The sequence below is a fragment of the Notechis scutatus genome, chromosome Z (assembly GCF_049901735.1).
Source record: "Notechis scutatus isolate UNSWTSFEM ecotype Mainland chromosome Z, rNotScu1.2, whole genome shotgun sequence".
In the NCBI taxonomy this organism is placed as follows: Eukaryota; Metazoa; Chordata; class Lepidosauria; order Squamata; family Elapidae; genus Notechis; species Notechis scutatus.
The window spans coordinates 139,941,230-139,957,948 of NC_142025.1; the positions used below are offsets into that span (position 1 = coordinate 139,941,230).

Below are 16,719 nucleotides of genomic sequence, written 5' to 3' on the forward strand. Positions count from 1 at the left end.
GAAGTAGCCTGCAGTCCCGCATTCTAACCACGGCACCCTGTGGTTAGTAATATATGTTGAAGATGATCATTGTTAGTGAAGACAGCATATGTCCCTTCAGCTATACTGCTAGGGATAAGAATTAATCAAGACCTTAAGAACTTGGAAATGCTGATAAGAATGAACAAACATAAATGGAATAATAAATCAACACTTATAAAGAAAAAAGATGGGTTGCCAACTTGAATTACTAATTTTTATTTATTTATTCTTTTTTTCCCAAGAAAGAACCAGCAAAAGATGACTTTTTGGTCAACATTTTGGTCATTAAAAAAAAACTTTGTTGTTATAATTTATACAATTTCTGAGATTTTCCATGCCCACTTTTCTTAACATTTTTATCTTATATCAGATTATTAATAGCATTGTATGAATACAAAAATTCCTATCTCTTTAATTTAATAAAGAAACATTTTAAAAATGATATTTTACTGCATGCAAATAGCTATATCTGTGCATGTCCTTTGGGTGAAGTGTTTTGTACTGTGGAGGATAAATGGGACAAACTTCTTCTTACAATTAGCCGTCTTTAACCTTACATGTCTCTGTCATGGGCTGCTATCCCCTTATGCCATTTTGCTGCATATTTCTCGTAGTGAACTGAAGCAGCAATACCTACACATGGAAACCAGAAGTGCAGCTGTTAATAAAGCAGTCTTCAGATTCTGGAGAAAGATGACATTGTTTTCATAATTAAAAACTGCACAAGGACATTACAGATCAAAATCAGAATTGTTTTCTCTTCATTAAATTTTCTCTGTTGTTCAAGTCAGGCCTTACAACAATGATATAACATTTGGGAAGAAAGATGCAGCCCAGCAAACCAGCACTAGAGGCTAAGATGGAAAATATCTCCACTGCCACCATGTACTTCCCCTTGGTGCTCAAATAGGTTGGGACAAAAGATATCCAAACACTGCAGAAGAGCAACATGCTGAAAGTGATGAATTTGGCTTCATTGAATGTATCAGGTAATTTCCTGGCCATGAAGGCAACTATGAAACTAATAACAGCCAAGAAGCCCAAATAGCTTAGGACACTGTAGAACATAGTCACAGAGCCTTGATTGCACTGCAGAATAATTTCTTCGACTACTGAATCCATATCTTTGTCTGGGAAAGGGGGAGAAGTTGTTATCCATATCATGCAAATACCTATTTGAATAAGAGAACAAGAAATGACAATGGAGTTGGACAGTCTCTTTCCCACAAGCATTCTCATCTTGGATCCTGGCTTGGTGGCCTGGAAAGCTAGAACCACCGTGACAGTTTTTGCCAGCACTGAAGAAACTGCCATTGCAAAGACAATCCCAAAAGTTGCTTGTTGCAGGAGACATACCATCTTCTCAGGATGACCAATGAATAGGAATGCAGACAGGAAGCAGAGCAGGAGGGAGATGAGGAGAATGTAAGTGAGGTCTCGGTTATTGGCAATGATGATAGGAGAATTGTGGTTCTTTACAAATATTCCAAGCACCATCACCAAGAGCAAAGAAAACAAAATAACAAAGAAAACCAAACTGATTCCCAAAGGTTCCTCATAAGACAAAAATGTTGAAGTTTTAGGAATACAGGAATCCTGATTGTTGCTTGGATAGCTTCCTTCTGGACACAAGTAACAATCGTTTGTATCTGAAAAATAAAATGATTTGAGGAACATTTGTAGAATATAAAGTGTATCTTAATAATGTCCTTTACATATTATAAGTATAGTTAGAATGTTTTTATTTCCAGTTCATTAAACAATTGAATAGATTGTAGATTTCAGAAATGCTCCAACTCTTTAAATAATCTGTTTAATGGTGGTGATATTGTATTTTAATTTCAAAACTTTGATATATAAAAGATCTTTAGAATTTTAATTCTTTATATAATAATATAATTCTTTATATAATCCATGTTTTTGAACCAAATAGGATAGTAATGGTCACCTAATTTGTCTTAAGCAAGCCCTAAAGCTGCCAATTCAAAATATTGGACAAATACTTGGCAAAAAAGAATCTTCAGCTATACAAGTTTGCATTTGTTAACTGGTACCATTGTGTGAGATAAATCCCAACATAACATTTCTTACCCTCATTTTCTGAAATCTTCCCATGTGGGCATGAAATGCAGTCATAGCAACAAAAGGGCTGCCCTTCCTTCATTTTCTTGCTGGAACCAGGATTGCAACTCCCAGTGCATAATGAAACAGGCTGGGACTGAAGTAGAAACAACAAACAAACAAACAGACAAGAACAATGATGATATTAGTCTGAGTTAAGATATAGTTAATAATAAGTTACTAAATTTGTTTGCTATCCAAGTCAATTGCTCTTAACAATCAAACAAATGAATTACAATAAAGCTGATGATATTGATGATGATGATCTTGATGATGATGAAGAAGATCATGTTAATTTAGTTTTTCTGATGTCTCTTTTGGATGACTACCCAGATTCTCCTCAGATGTCAGCTCAGGGGAGGATGAGCCCATTCCTGGCATGTCAGGAACTGAGTTGATTGATGGCTCTGAATGGCCATCCAGAAACAATTCGGAGGAGGCTTCAACTGGGGAAAACTTGCAGTGGCAGACAGCCAGTGAAGAGGAAGAGGAACTGACTTCTGCTCTGATCTGAGAACATATATAGCAGAGAAAAGACAGGAACAGCAGAGGTCAGCCAGACTACTCAAGAGGAGAAAGCCTCACCCATCTTGATGGTCTGGAAGCTGGCTATTAATCACAGCAGACAGATGAAGGCATTGCTGGGAACAACATGTTTTGCTTTGGTCATCGTGTTTCCTGCTTCATTCTGGATTGACACTGTGTGTGGAATTGATTTGTGCCTTAGAGACACTGGACTTTTCTTACCTCATAAGATCTCTTGTGCATGGATTTAAGTTTTGCCTGGTGGATTTAAGTTTGTCTGGTGGAGTAATTTTGTTAGAGCAAATTTCAAGTGCTTTGTGGCCATTGTTCTGTGGACTAAACTTGGTCTGCTTGTGCTGGGACTTAATGGGGCAGTTGTTGGGTTTTGGTGAAGAGAATTGCTATGGAATATTAATAAACTCACTAAGCTACAATTACGTGAGTGTATGAGAGAGCAAAGCAGCATAATTATGTCCAAATCTGATTGATTTTTTTGGCCAGATCTTTCCACATCTTCTGACCTTGCACTACTTCTTTGAATTGTTTTATGCTCCAGCAGGTGTCAGTTATGATGGTGTCTAGTTACCATGTTGTTTGGCGGCTTGGTTTCCTTTTACTGCTAATTTTTCCAAGCATAATTGCTTTCTATAAAGTTGTTTAAATGCTGTGTTCTACTTATGAGGGCACTGGCCTACTTCCAGGGGTGGGATTCCAAATTTTTTTACAACTGGTTCTGTGGGCGTGGCTTAGGTGGTGGGCCTGGCTTGGTGGTCATGTGACTGGGTGGACATGGTTTGGTGGTCATGTTATTGGCTGGGTTTGGCCAACTCAATATCACTCACACTGAAGCACGCATCTCCTCACCTGGCCTCTCATGACTGTGGGGATGCTGCAAAAGTCGTAAGTGTGAAAAATGGTCATAAGTCACTTTTTTCAGTGCCATTGTAACTTTGAATGGTCACTCCACACAAGCAAAGTACCAGCAAAGGAGAGGAAAAAAACTCCAGAGACATTCCTGAGACAGGAAGTCTTGTCCTGCCAAGAATGTAATAAGGGTTAATAGAGAGGCAGTTTCTGTAAGCAACACCAAAATGTTTCCTTCCTGCCTTTCTTACAGGATTAGGCCAGTAATTTCTTTTAACAACCAGTTCTCCGAACTGCTTAGAATGTTAACAACTGGTTCTAGCGAATAGGTGCGAACTGGAAGAATCCCACCACCGCCTACTTCTACAATATTGTCTATGGAAACATGCATCATCTATGGCAGATGTGTCAAGGCCCAGGTGCCAGATTCAGGCTATGGGCTGCTTAGATCTGGCCCATGAGACCATTCTGGAAACAGTGAAGGAATGACTGCGAAAGACTATGTCTCTGCCAACAAAAATGGAGCTCACAAGGACTATGTGCAGCCCTCCTGATCTCAATTTTTGCTGGCAGAGGGTTGCAGTAGGCTGTCCCAGCCAAAAACAGAGCTCATGAAGGCCGCGCACAGTCCCCTGAGCTCCGTTTTCACTGATAGAAGGTTGCAGGAGGCTATCTCAACTGAAAGCAGAGCTCGGTAGCCCATTTTCGCTGGCAGAGCACTCAGAACACCACAGGCTCCTCCCTGACATCAGTGATGCCATACTGGCCATGCCCATCCTGGCCACATACATCCCAAGGTCAAACACAACCCTGATGCAGCCCTCAATTAAATTGACTTTGACATCCCTGATCTATGGTGTTCCACTTTACAACTACCGTATTTGCCGGCGTATAAGATGACTTTTTTGCCCTGAAAAACATGCCTCCAAGTGGGGGTCGTCTTATACGCCGGTAAATACGTTGTCACTCGGTGCAAGAGCGACGGGGCGGAGCTCCGCAACTGGCGGAGCTCCGCAACCTGCGAAGCCCCTTCAAGCCCAGCCGGAGTCTCTCTTCCTCCTCCTCCCCCCCCCCTCACCCTCCGCCCGGCTCGGGCGCATGGAGGCCAATCTGGAGGTGGGGTGGGGGTGGAGCGGGAGGGTCTCTGGTGGGCCGCTTCGCCCAGCCAGCCCCGAGCCGCGTAATGGCCTGGGGAGTGGGGGGAGAAGGTGGTGGGGTGGACTGTGGCACCCCTCCTTCTGGGCAGCGGGGCGGTGGGCGGCAATTTGCTCCTCCCACTTCTCCCTCCCTCTTTGAAAGACCGGGAGGGCTGTGCTTGGGGCGAGGGGGGTGTCCTCGGGAAGTTCCTGATGGGACCCCGCTGGGCAGGGCCACCCGGCTCCCGAGCTGCTTTCCAGGGTCCCCTTGGGAAGAAAAGGGTCCGGTGGGTGGTGGAAGAAGGTGAGGGACCTCCTCCCGCCCCTGTCCCGTCCCGTCCCTCCTCTTGTCCCCTCTTCCCCTCCCGCTTAAGAGAGAAAGATCCGCCTCCCGGCACCGAGCTGCCACCCGGCGCCGCGTCTCCCGGCCAGCGTGCGCTTGCGACTTGGGAACCGGCCAAGCCACTTTAAAACCGAGCGGAGGCCAGAGATAGCCGGAATTACCCTCCACACCACACACACACACACACACACAGAGAGAGAGAGAGAGAGAGTTGGCAGCTGTCTATCCCCCACCCTTGGAGTCCCGATGGCACGCACGCGGGGGCTGTCACAAAGAAAGGAGAGAAATTGAGTGCCAGCCTGAGAAAGGCGAAGCTGCCTCTCTAAAGCATTTTGGTGGCTTTGTAAGTTTGGGGGAAAGGGGCGGGGTGTCAATCAAGAATTATATCCAGAATACCCCAAGTGTTACAACTCACCGTATTTGCCGGCATATGAGATGACTTTTTGCCCTGAAAAACATGCCTCCAAGTGGGGGGTCGTCTTATACGGCGAGTATATAACAAACTCTATATTTTGAGTGAAAATGTTGGGGGCTCGTCTTATACGCCCAGTCGTCTTATACGCCGGCAAATACGGTATTTGTAAAGAGGAACTGCAGCATCCATTCTTGAATCTGATCATTTTTGGTTTCATAAAAATAATGTTTAACCCATTATATACAAAACTTCAATACTATACCTATTGTTACAGTGAGAAAAATATAAGCACTGTTAATATCCTTGACCTACAACCATTTGTTTAATGACTGTTTGAAGTTATGATGCTGCTGACAAAAGTAACTCGGCTAGAACAGAGTTCTCTCTCCCTGTGTCTGATCCTTTCAGCATTAGTTTGAAAGTGTGAAGAAAAAACCCAGACTGGATCCTGCAACATTATCCTGAGATAGTGACACTTACATTCACCTCCATTTGTGAAAGTGACTTATGGTCAATCCTTACACTGTCACAGCATTCTCATTAAACTTTGACCTATTCTTCAAAGCAGGACAGGACAAGAATTAAGGGATGGAAGATTCCTTAATTACCTAGAATTAAGAATAAATTTCCTGATAGTTTCCTGATAGACAATTATTAAAAGGAATGAGGTTGTGGTCGCTCTATCACTGGAGGTTTTTAAAAAGAGCCTGGACCATTTGTTTGGAATGGTAGCAAGCAGGGGGTTGGATTACAAGACCTTTAAGGTCACTTCCAGCTCTGTTATTCAATATTCTCAGAGAGCTATTTGCTTTCACAGGCAGTGACTTAATGCTTTCACAGCTTTTCGTGATAACTTTACCAAACTTCTCATTTATTGCTAATTTGTTTTTTCTCTACAGTCAATGCCCACATTTTTTCTCCTATGTATTCTTTCTCTTAGAGTGATATGGGGATCCAATAGCAATAGCAATAGCACCTAGACTTATATACCACCTTATAGTGCCTTACAGCCCTCTCTAAGCAGTTTACAGAGTCAGCATATTGCCCCCAACAATCTGGATCATTTTACCCACCTCAGAAGGATGGAAGGCTGAGTCAAGCTTGAGCCTGGGATTTGATCTGCCAAATTGCAGGAAGCTGGCTGTCAGCAGAAGTAGTTTGCAGTACTGCACTCTAACCACTGCGCCACCAGGGGAGTTTTTCATTCTTTGAATGTTTGAGGAAGCATTTTGTTGAAGGGTTCCTATATGATATCTTGATGCATTGCTACTAACCAGTTTTACAATTTTCAAAAATTTTCTTTCCATGTACATAACATTTATTTAAGAGTTATTGTGGAGTTGTCCAGGAGCAGTGATGGTTTTTTTCCCTGAAATCTTCTTCTAGGTTTCATTTTTTATATCTTACCTTGCTATAGTATGTATCCAATCCTCATTTTACTTTAATAAGTCTAATCATGATTCTTTCTAAATAGTTGGAATAATAGTTGGAGTAATAATTTTGGTATTGATTGATATGGTTTTGGCTTTTTTCAAAAACCTCTGATGGAGTGCTATTGTTGTGATGTGATGAGTTTTTAATCTGGGACATCCCACAACTACCTTACAGACTGCTAATGGAAGCATATGCAACTAGGTAGGACTTGCAAAAAATCTTCATTGATGAAGAATTACTTATGTAGATCAATGTAGAAGAATTACTTATGTAGATCAATGAACCTCCATTTCAGGTTATCTTTCATGTGATCATATCCCACATCCAAAGTCTCCTTGGGGATAAGATCACGTTGTACCATATTTTGCTGAGACCTAATTTCCTGGGTGTAAGAAAGGAATCAACCAGAATCAGTGAGGCCAAGCTCTGATGTAGGAAATTCAAGTTTATACATATTAAACAATCTCATTCACCAAAATTTTAAGTTTGGGCAGATTTGTTCCAGGCAGAGTCTTGGAGATGTACAGCATTTTTCTTTCAGACTTTTCTTACATCTGGATTGTATAATCTCAAATAGAGATGGGCTGTTTGTTTCAGCCTTCTGGGTTGCATGAAGAAAATGAGCCATTAAATTTGCTTTGAATTAATATCCAAAAATAGTTAAAGCAGACCTCATTGCTCAATTTCTGTCTAACAATTTAGTTCAGAAATTTGGGTTAAGAACCATTTTGTACAGTTGAAATTTAATTGTAAGAGTTGAGCCAGAAAGAACTTTTTGTAAAGTGTGATATTGAAATAGCCAAAAATCAGATTCAAATAAGATTAATCAAATCACTCTGTTCATTCACTCTATAATTTATACATTAAAATTTGAAGAAAAGGAGGTACAACAGACCTACAGTTATGCAATACAATCTTTAAAAAGCAAAACTTCAACTATCTGGATCGGGGCGGGATTCAAGTTTTTTAACAACCGGTTTGTGGGCATGGCCAGGTGGGCAAAGCCCTGTGACTGGGTGGGTGTAGCCTCTGTTTTTTGCACCACCACCCTGGTTTTTGGGCCACCTGGGCCTCAGGGGAGCCTCCTGGGGGCATTTTTCCTCCCAGAAGGCTTCCTTGGAGCCCAGGAAGCCAAAAAATGGAGTCGAGGGGGCATGCAGCACCCCCCCCACACACTCCATTTTTGGGCTTCCTGAGCCTTAGGGAAGCCTCCTGGGGGGTGTTTTTGCTCCCAGGAAGCTTCCCTGGGATCCAGGAAGGCAAAAAATTGAGCGGGGGCGCAGCTCCCCCGCATCCCTTTTTGCTTCCTGGGCCTCAGGGCAAAGCAGTAAGACAGCAGGGGGATCCCGGCACAGTTGATCATTGGGGAAAGAAATACCTTAAGGAGTGACTGGGCAAGGGAGAATGCAGTCAGTGATGTTGGGCATGCATGCGAAGTAGCGCATGCACGACAAGGACTAACTGGGCAGGGAGGGGAGGGGCAGGTGGAGAGGGAGGAGCCAGCCAGGTTCTCTGAACTGTGCAGAATAATAACAACCAGTTCCATATAACTGGTCCGAACTGGTAGAATCCTACCCCTGATTTGGCTTTCCTTTTAAATGAACTGTCATAATAATGATGAATTGTTCTAAATAAGCATGAACTATGCAATAGAAATTTATATCTCTAGAAAATTGAGTTCTAGGTTTTTTTAAAGAATATGAAATATCAATTTGTTTGTCTATCCATTAGACCTTGAGTGGCTTACAACAACAACAACAAAATCATAAACAAGTTACAATTATAAATATAAAATCAGATTAAAATTACAGAAATCAAACTAAAAACAACAAGGGATTGGAGGGTGAAGGTAGGGGTACCTTCTCTGTTAGTGCATCAACCACCTCCGGCCAACAGCTTCTCCTTCAGGAGCCCATGCTAGCCAGTACAACCAGATTTTAAAGCGTTTCCTAAAGGCTAAATGAGAGAGGGCAGATCTTATCTCCTTTGGCAAAATGTTCTAAAGGGCAGAAAAGGCTCTTCTGATGAGTCCCACCGGCTGAAGTTCCTTTGCCGATGTGATCTGAAGTAGGCCCATTCTGCCAGCACAAATGAGGTAGGCCAATCCAATTAGGGGAAGGCAATTCCACATATATCATATCAGATATTTTCTTTCATCATTCTAACTAAGGAATTCATAAAAAGCCCAACTGAAGCAGCAACATAGTTGCATTATAGTACAAGTTCTTATTTGATCAGGTCTGAATTATTCATTTTATGCATCTAGCTACAAAATAGATTTGGTATAAATTCCCAGGATCCCACCTGGTTAAACCAGCGGTGCCAGGTTATTACATCTTCATTTATAGTGAATATTTGGTCTGAAGCTTCAGGGTTTACCCTCCCAACTTTAACGCTAATGAAAGTTTCGTTAGAAGAAACAATCCAGTTCAGTATATCATATCCAGCTATTAACTCTCCATTGTAGTCAATAGAAATCAGATTCCCAGCACAATTATTAAATGAGAGGCCTTTTAAAAAGGTGTGCAGCTAGATGAAAAAGAAAAGATAAAAATTAGAAAGTGGGGTTTAATTTTTTTTGGGGGGGGGACCTAAGAAGAATTTGGTGCAGTGAAAGTCACAGAATAAAATAGAATGGAATACTTTATTTTGTCAAATATAATTAGACACACAAGGAAATTGTCTTTGTTGCAGAAGCTCTTAGTATACAGAGCAACAATAATCATCATAATAATACTAATAAGAGACAGTAGTGGGAAAGATGAGAAGGATAACAACAATGCTGTCATACCACATAGATAAATATACATGGACAGTACTGTGTGAATTAGGTGTTCAGCAGAGTGATGGCTGAGCGAGGGAAAAATGTCTCTGTGTCTAGTTGTTTTGAACTGAAGCATCCTGAGGACAGGAGTTGAAACAGTTTATGTCTAGGATGTGAGGGGTTAATAATCAAGATGTGAGGGGTTAATTAATCATGATGGGATGTGACTAATCAAACCAGAGACTCTTATGTTCCTTTCCAGTGATGGGAAAAGAAATCAAAATTTATTCCTATAATTGATGTTATGGAGCTCATTTTCCTTTATACAAATAAAGATGATGCTCAATCCATTACCTGCCATGAATCCTGATTCTGAAACACCAACTTCACATTATTTGCCCCTGATCGCTGGGCAAATCTGGATGAAATCAGGGCATGCAATGCATGGGCAACTGCATAGACAGAATTATAAATACTGTAGCTAAGACCAGTCATACTCTTTTCAAAAAAAGTTACAGGAAGATCTTCCAATTTCTCTTCTCCTGTGCAAATATCACCAACTACTTCACCTACATTTGAAGTTTTGAATGCACAAACAAAGGATTGCTGCCAAAAATCCTTGATAAATCCATCTTCTCTCATGGAAGGATGTCTACTTTCAGAAAATGACTGGAATCCTGGTGGGTCATTGGCATGAATAGTGAAGGATAGAGCACCATTCATCGTGTCAGTATCCCAATTTCTTTGATATACATGTGAATTGAGCTCCATTTGTGCTGTTAATATCCACACTTTACCTTTGACAATATCTGTTGTGTTTTTTCTTGATAAATATGCTAGCCATCTCACTCTTACCATAATATCAGACTCTCCATAAAATATCAGAACATTAGCCTTGCTATCCATAATTTTATCATGTATTTCTGCACCTTCATTGAACAAGTCATATATTTCATTAGGAGTTGTTAATTCACTGAGTCTCCCTATATATGAAAAGCAGATGTTGTGTTGGGACAATAATGGAACAATCTTTTCTATAATCCTTTCTCCATTATCATTGGCCATCACAACTATCCCAACCCATGACCATCTGAAATGGAGAAGCAGAGACAGAATCCCTTCATATTGAAGTCTTTCCAGTGGGCTCATCTGCAAGAAAAGAAGACCTGGTGTTTTATAATTCATGATGGGGCTAGAGCCATAGACAATCTGCATAGGATTGAGTGCAAAGGAAAGAGATGGAGAGAGAGTCACATTTAATTGTCATTGTCAAGTTTTTTTTAATAAAACATGTCATATATTTATATAGCAATATCAGAATTGCTTATGTAAATGCATAAAACCTAACATTGCTGAAGTTAGAATGAAAGGATAGAAAAGAGAGATAAAGCAAAGACCTCTGTGAGAGAGACAGGAGAAGGCCACCCTACTTAATAGGAAAAATTGAGAAAATGAAGGAAATATTCAGCGAAAATTCTCATTGTCTCTTTGAGGAGACTAGGTTCACCCAAACTAACATCTTCTTTCACATATAAGCATATTCTGAGCAATTTTAAATGCAGTGAAGTGCTATGAATTGAATGAATTAATGAATGAATTATATTTTATAATAGGTATCTATGTCTATTAGATTTAGGCCTTAAGAGAAGTACTTCAGGAAATGTGATATGATTATCACATTTGTGATAATCATATTGTACTGTTGTATTGTTCGTATGCCAGAAATATGTGAGAGAGTTTTGTGTGCAACTAAGGGTAGTTGTAAGAATTATTGTTGTGCAGAACAGATCCCTTCCCTTTTTGTTATCGTGAATCTGGTTTGCACATTCACGTCCATGAAGGACTTAAAATAGGGAGAATCCTGAGTTGAATTGAATCTTAAAGTGGCCCTTGTTCCTGCAAAACTCTTTGCAGGTCTTTCAAAAGGTCTTGGACTTTAAATTGTTTTGGACAGCTAACATCAGCAGTGCTAGTAAGGAGTTAATCTTTTAACTCCAGGGTTAACTTCAGACCATAATGAAGTAAGCAATATCCCAGTCAAAAGCTATCTGTAAACAGCCCAACCAAAGCATTTCTGAAACCACCCACTGATACAGGCGATACAGGCGGGCAAGATACCAGAATATAAACAGATAGCAAACAGCATTCCTTACTAGAACTGATAATGTTACCTAATTAAGGTAATGAAATGTCTGCAAGAAAAGAAGCAAACTCAGAGAGCACCAAAGACCCATCATTTCAACCATGAGCTACAAATATTGTCCTTTATTGGAGCCTTTCCCATGCTTGATTTCCTATTTCCATTTTCCTTTATCATTTCTTCTTTCCATTGGTGTATTACTTGCATTTTTACTACTTATACAATGCATACTAAACATTTTCTACATATGTCTCCAAGAGTAGTTTTGATTGTGGTTGCTTAAAATACATTTAATCAATAAAATATTTATGTACTGCAGGAACAATAGTTGATGTATACTGGACTTTTCCCCCATTCACCTTTTCTGTAACCTCTTTTGTATTTAATTTGTTTACTCATGTCTAAAATTATCTAATGTACTTAACCAAATTTAATGTGACAATATTTTGAGAGACTAAACTATGTTAGAAGACTTTTTGGTATTTAAGATATAGATTTCTAACATGACTGTGGAAATACTTCTAGGTCATTTAATCAGATTGCATATTTTCCAGTCATACTATAGAAGTTTCTTAGGTTAAGATTCTCTAGCTTGTCATTGTCCTTTAAAAAAAAAAGTGGGGTAAAAAGACTTTAACAGAGAAGAAGCACATCAGGTATGATGTTATTTAGAATAATCCCAATTTCTGCCTCTAATCTACCAAATGAAATCTAGAAGTTCTAAAAAGTCAGGTATCCTCTGAATTTTACCTGTGGGGTCTTATAGATATCCAAGAGATTAGCAATGTCAATGGAAGTTTTGGTGTCTAGTCCCCCAATCACTGAAGTCAGATGATTCTGGATACCACAGATATAATTAGGAAAAAAGTTTTTCATGCTGTAAATCAGTAACATTGTAGCATGGTATGTTTTCTGTGCACTGAAGTGACTGTCATAGATGTTGAAACCAAGAGTGATATTGGATAAGATCTCTGGGTTTTTATTGATCTCCTTGACTGCAAATACCAGGGCCACAATATTTTGGTAGTATTTAGGTACTAATCTGAAATAGAAGAAAAGTTAAATCATCAATAAATATTTAAAATATTTTTTTAAAAGAAAAAGTACTAATTTTGCAATTCATGTTATAATCTTAGAATATTGTTATTAGTAAGTATGTGAAATGAAAGCAATGATGGTCCTCATAAACTAATTATTTCATATATATGGAAACTTAAAAATAGTATTTTGTACATGTCTACTTATTTGTGCAAAACATCAACTTTACAACTTTTAAAATATCTACGACATCCATACATTTGTATTCTTCCTTTATTTTTGGAAATAACTCTGTGGTTCTTAGATATGGAATAATATTTTCATAATGTATAAATAACAGTTATACACATCATTAAAAGTATGAACAAATGCCACATTTTATAACAATTATCTCAATGGTATATAAATCAAAATTAAGAAAACGATAAGGAAGAATGTGTAAAATTATCAGAGTAGATGCAGACTATTAAACTTTTCCAGGAATATCTATATAGAACAATAAAGATTTTAATGAAGTTTTTTCCTTAATATTCTGGCCCAGACTTATCATTAAACTTTGGTTTACTGGCTGGGTAAAATAGTCAAAATTTACAAATATCCAATGCCTTGATACCACATTAAACAGAGTAGACTAATTGAATTACGATCTAATAGCAGTTAAAATACACAGAACTAAGCATAAAATCCTTACAAAAGCTCTTCAGGCAATGGTGGTGGTGGTACTTCGCTGAACTCTAGGGTAGCACGCAGGAAAGCAGCTAGAGTGACAATGCCACCCACGATGACATCACCTGGCTGATAGTATATATGATAGGGATCATGAGGACTTTGAACTCTACATTGGATATTATGTGACTTAGAGAGTGGGAGATAAAGAAATGCTAGTGAGAATATTATTAAGGCTAACATTGTTGGAAAAAAGCCATGTCTTTCCTTGACATCTAAATTCTTTTTGCTTCTTTGATGACAGTGATATTACTAGTAACAGAAGGTGGTTGTAATGCACCTTAAAAAAGAGTAAGATGCTTCCACAAACTGTGCTGTATAATTGAAGTCTACCTAACATGAAAAAAAAATTGAGACATTTATAATATTCTTCATGTTTTTTTGTTGGACACTGAAATTTTGTATGTAGTTGAACATAAACAAATTAAATATCATCCTTTCAAAATTAAATAGGTAGGCAATTACCTTATGGATCCCATGAGAATTGAAGGAAACATGTTTTTACTGAATACAAAAAATATTTCTATCTCATTGAAAGGAAAACACTTAAAATGAACAAGATTTTTTTTTAAAAAAAACAGACTCAAGACAATTGTCCCTCGGGTTTGTGATCTCCAGAGAGGTCGGATGCAGCTTTTGGCTGTTCTGTTGATCATGTTGTATTAGGATGATGATGCTGTAACACTGCTATTTGTGTCATCATTAATGTAACACTAAAATTTGGACAGTAGCATAGCAGATAGACCAAATGAATGAACTATGGATAGTCATAATCTGATAGTCCAAAGGTAGTATTCAGCAGGTTCTGACCAGTTCTGGAGAACCGGTAGCAGAAATTTTGAGTAGTTCAGAGAACCGGCAAATACCATCTCTGACTGGAGATTTTACAGTATCCTTCCCCTGCCATGCCCACCAAGCCACGCTCACAGAATCGATAGTAAAAACAATTGAATCCCACCACTGTTCATAGTCCTAAGCATAGCTCACTTCCATCTTCCATAGGTCCTATGTTCTGTTGATTTCAGACAGATCTTTAAATCCTTATTCCCCAAAATTCATGCAAATACTCTGGTCCTCTTTGAATGGAGTGTTGTGCTGCTTTTAATACTGGACAACTTTTTAATTGCATGAAGCATTGTTTATTAAACTGAAAGTTTTCTTTCTATCATGTACTCTTAGATTTCTGGACATACTGTAATATCAATAAAGCACAGAGACTTTTTTATTCAAATTATTGGTAAAATGTAGGACTATTTAATATTGAAACCATAGCATCTGAAATATGTAAGCAAGGAATATCAGCAACCTCTGGATAATTGTCAATGAGGAAATGGAACTAATCCCCTCAGAAGAGCTTTTTAAGATTTTGAGAAACCATCATGTCAGGCTTGGAATGGGCATCAATCTATTTTTAAGGGATGATGTTAATTTTTTGATGTGGATTATTGGGTTTTGTGAGATGAAAGAGGATCTTGTTGACAAGATCAGGCTCTACTTTCAGCTACTCTTCGTCTCACATGTGCTGGTGGTTTTAGGATTGTAGATTGCTGGCAATACCCATGTAAATTATTTACAATTAGCTAATTAGAAGAGAAAAACAGGCCAACATATTTTTAAGGGATGATGTGTGTTTTATGGCTTTAATCATTGGATTTTGTGAGGTGAATTAAAATCTTGTCGATAAAATCAGGCTCTAGTTTCAATAACTCTTAATCCCTCACATGATCTGGTTGTTTCAGTATTGTAGATGGCTGGCACCTCCATGTAAATTATTGCTGGCAATTTCATGTAAATTATTTACAATTACGATGTATGCTGGGTATTAAACGCTTTATGGTCCACCAGGAGACCATGGAGAGGTAGGAGCCAGAATCTACCTCCATGGTGCATGGTTGGTTTTCGATACCAACTTCGACGCGTATCTTATTTATTTATTTATTTATTTTTATTTTATTTATTTTATTTGTCAATTGTTTACAAGATAATAAGTATAAGTGTATACATAGTTGTGAATACATGAAATGGGTACATATAAGAAAAATAAAAGAATAAGAGAAACAATAGGACAGGGACGGTAGGCACGATGGTGCGCTTATGCACGCCCCTACAGACCTCTTAGGAAAGGGGTGAGGTCAATAGTAGACAGTCTAAGGTTAAAGTTTTTGGGGTTTGGGAAGAGACTATAGAGTCGGGTAGAGTATTCCAGACATTGACCACTCTATTGCTGAAGTCGTATTTCCTGCAATCAAGTTTGGTGCGGTTTACTTTGAGTTTGTATCTATTGTGTGCTCTTGTGTTGTTATGGTTGAAGCTGAAGTATTCATTGACAGGTAGGACATTGCAATGTATGATTTTATATACCATGCTTAAGTCAGACCGAAGACAGGCGTAATTCAAGGTTTTCTAGTTTTAGAATTTCAAGTCTGGTGGCATAAGGTATTCTACAACGAGTAGAAGAGTGGAGAACTCTTCTTGTGAAATATTTCTGGACTTTCTCAATTGTGCTAATATCAGATACACGTAATGAGGGTTCCAGACTGATGAACTGTATTCGAGTATTGGTCTAGCAAATGTTTTGTATGCTCTGGTTAGTAGTGTGATATTACTGGAGAAAAAACTACGTAGGATTAGGTTAACAACTCTTAATGCCTTTTTGGCTATGTAGTTGCAGTGGGCTCTAGCACTTAGATCATTAGAGGTGAGTATTCCAAGGTCCTTTACAGAGCTTGGGTCATCAACAAGATCTTGACTATTCAGCTTGTATTTTATTTTCTGATTTTTTTTGCCAATATGTAAGACAGAGCATTTATTTGTTGAGATTTGAAGTTGCCATTTGTTTGACCATCCAGATACATAGTCAAGATCTTTTTGTAAGGTAGCAGTATTGTCTGTGGTATTGAACAGCTTTACATCATCAGCGAAGAGAACGCATAATTGCTCTTAATATGATCACAGAGGTCGTTTATGTAGAGTATGAAGAGAGTTGGTCCTAGAACACTGCCCTGGGGGACACCACTATTGACAGGTACTGGATTTGATAGAACGCTCGATTTTGACCATTTGTTGTCTGTTTGACAGGAATGCTTCTATCCAGTTATTCAGTTGTCCAGAGATACCATAGGATTTTATTTTTAGGAGTAGTTTGTCGTGTACCACTGAATCAAAGGCTTTACAGAAGTCTATGTAGATTGC

At 38.8% G+C, this 16,719-nt stretch overlaps 2 protein-coding genes across 2 annotated transcripts; both read right to left on the reverse strand.

The window, feature by feature from the left end:
- Nucleotides 1–765: 765 nt before the first annotated feature.
- On the reverse strand, nucleotides 766–9,759 carry LOC148129339 (vomeronasal type-2 receptor 26-like). The gene is made up of 4 exons (XM_087947282.1): nucleotides 9,679–9,759; nucleotides 9,164–9,388; nucleotides 2,113–2,239; nucleotides 766–1,670 (listed from the first exon to the last, which is right to left on the reverse strand). Exons 1-4 carry the CDS (start codon nucleotides 9,757–9,759, stop codon nucleotides 766–768), a joined length of 1,338 nt encoding a protein of 445 aa, XP_087803408.1.
- Nucleotides 9,760–9,767: 8 nt separating this feature from the next.
- Nucleotides 9,768–13,835, reverse strand: LOC148129340 (vomeronasal type-2 receptor 26-like). Its single transcript, XM_087947921.1, has 3 exons — nucleotides 13,493–13,835; nucleotides 12,514–12,805; nucleotides 9,768–10,832 (listed from the first exon to the last, which is right to left on the reverse strand). Exons 1-3 carry the CDS (start codon nucleotides 13,708–13,710, stop codon nucleotides 9,966–9,968), a joined length of 1,377 nt encoding a protein of 458 aa, XP_087804047.1. The 5' UTR covers nucleotides 13,711–13,835; the 3' UTR covers nucleotides 9,768–9,965.
- Nucleotides 13,836–16,719: the final 2,884 nt, after the last annotated feature.

Excerpts from the sequence above, each read along its gene's own strand:
- LOC148129340 (XM_087947921.1), bottom strand. The coding sequence starts at position 13,710 with ATGTTAGCCTTAATAATATTCTCACTAGCATTTCTTTATCTCCCACTC. Across the intron at positions 12,806-13,492 it reads CCATTGCCTGAAGAGCTTTT|ATTAGTACCTAAATACTACC; the intron begins GTAAGGATTTTA and ends CTTCTATTTCAG. Across the intron at positions 10,833-12,513 it reads ATATCTATAAGACCCCACAG|ATTGTCTATGGCTCTAGCCC; the intron begins GTAAAATTCAGA and ends AATCCTATGCAG.
- LOC148129339 (XM_087947282.1), bottom strand. The coding sequence starts at position 9,759 with ATGCTTCAGTTCAAAACAACTAGACACAGAGACATTTTTCCCTCGCTC. Across the intron at positions 9,389-9,678 it reads CTGAACACCTAATTCACACA|CTGCACACCTTTTTAAAAGG; the intron begins GTACTGTCCATG and ends TTTTTCATCTAG. Across the intron at positions 2,240-9,163 it reads GGCACCGCTGGTTTAACCAG|TCCCAGCCTGTTTCATTATG; the intron begins GTGGGATCCTGG and ends TTTCTACTTCAG.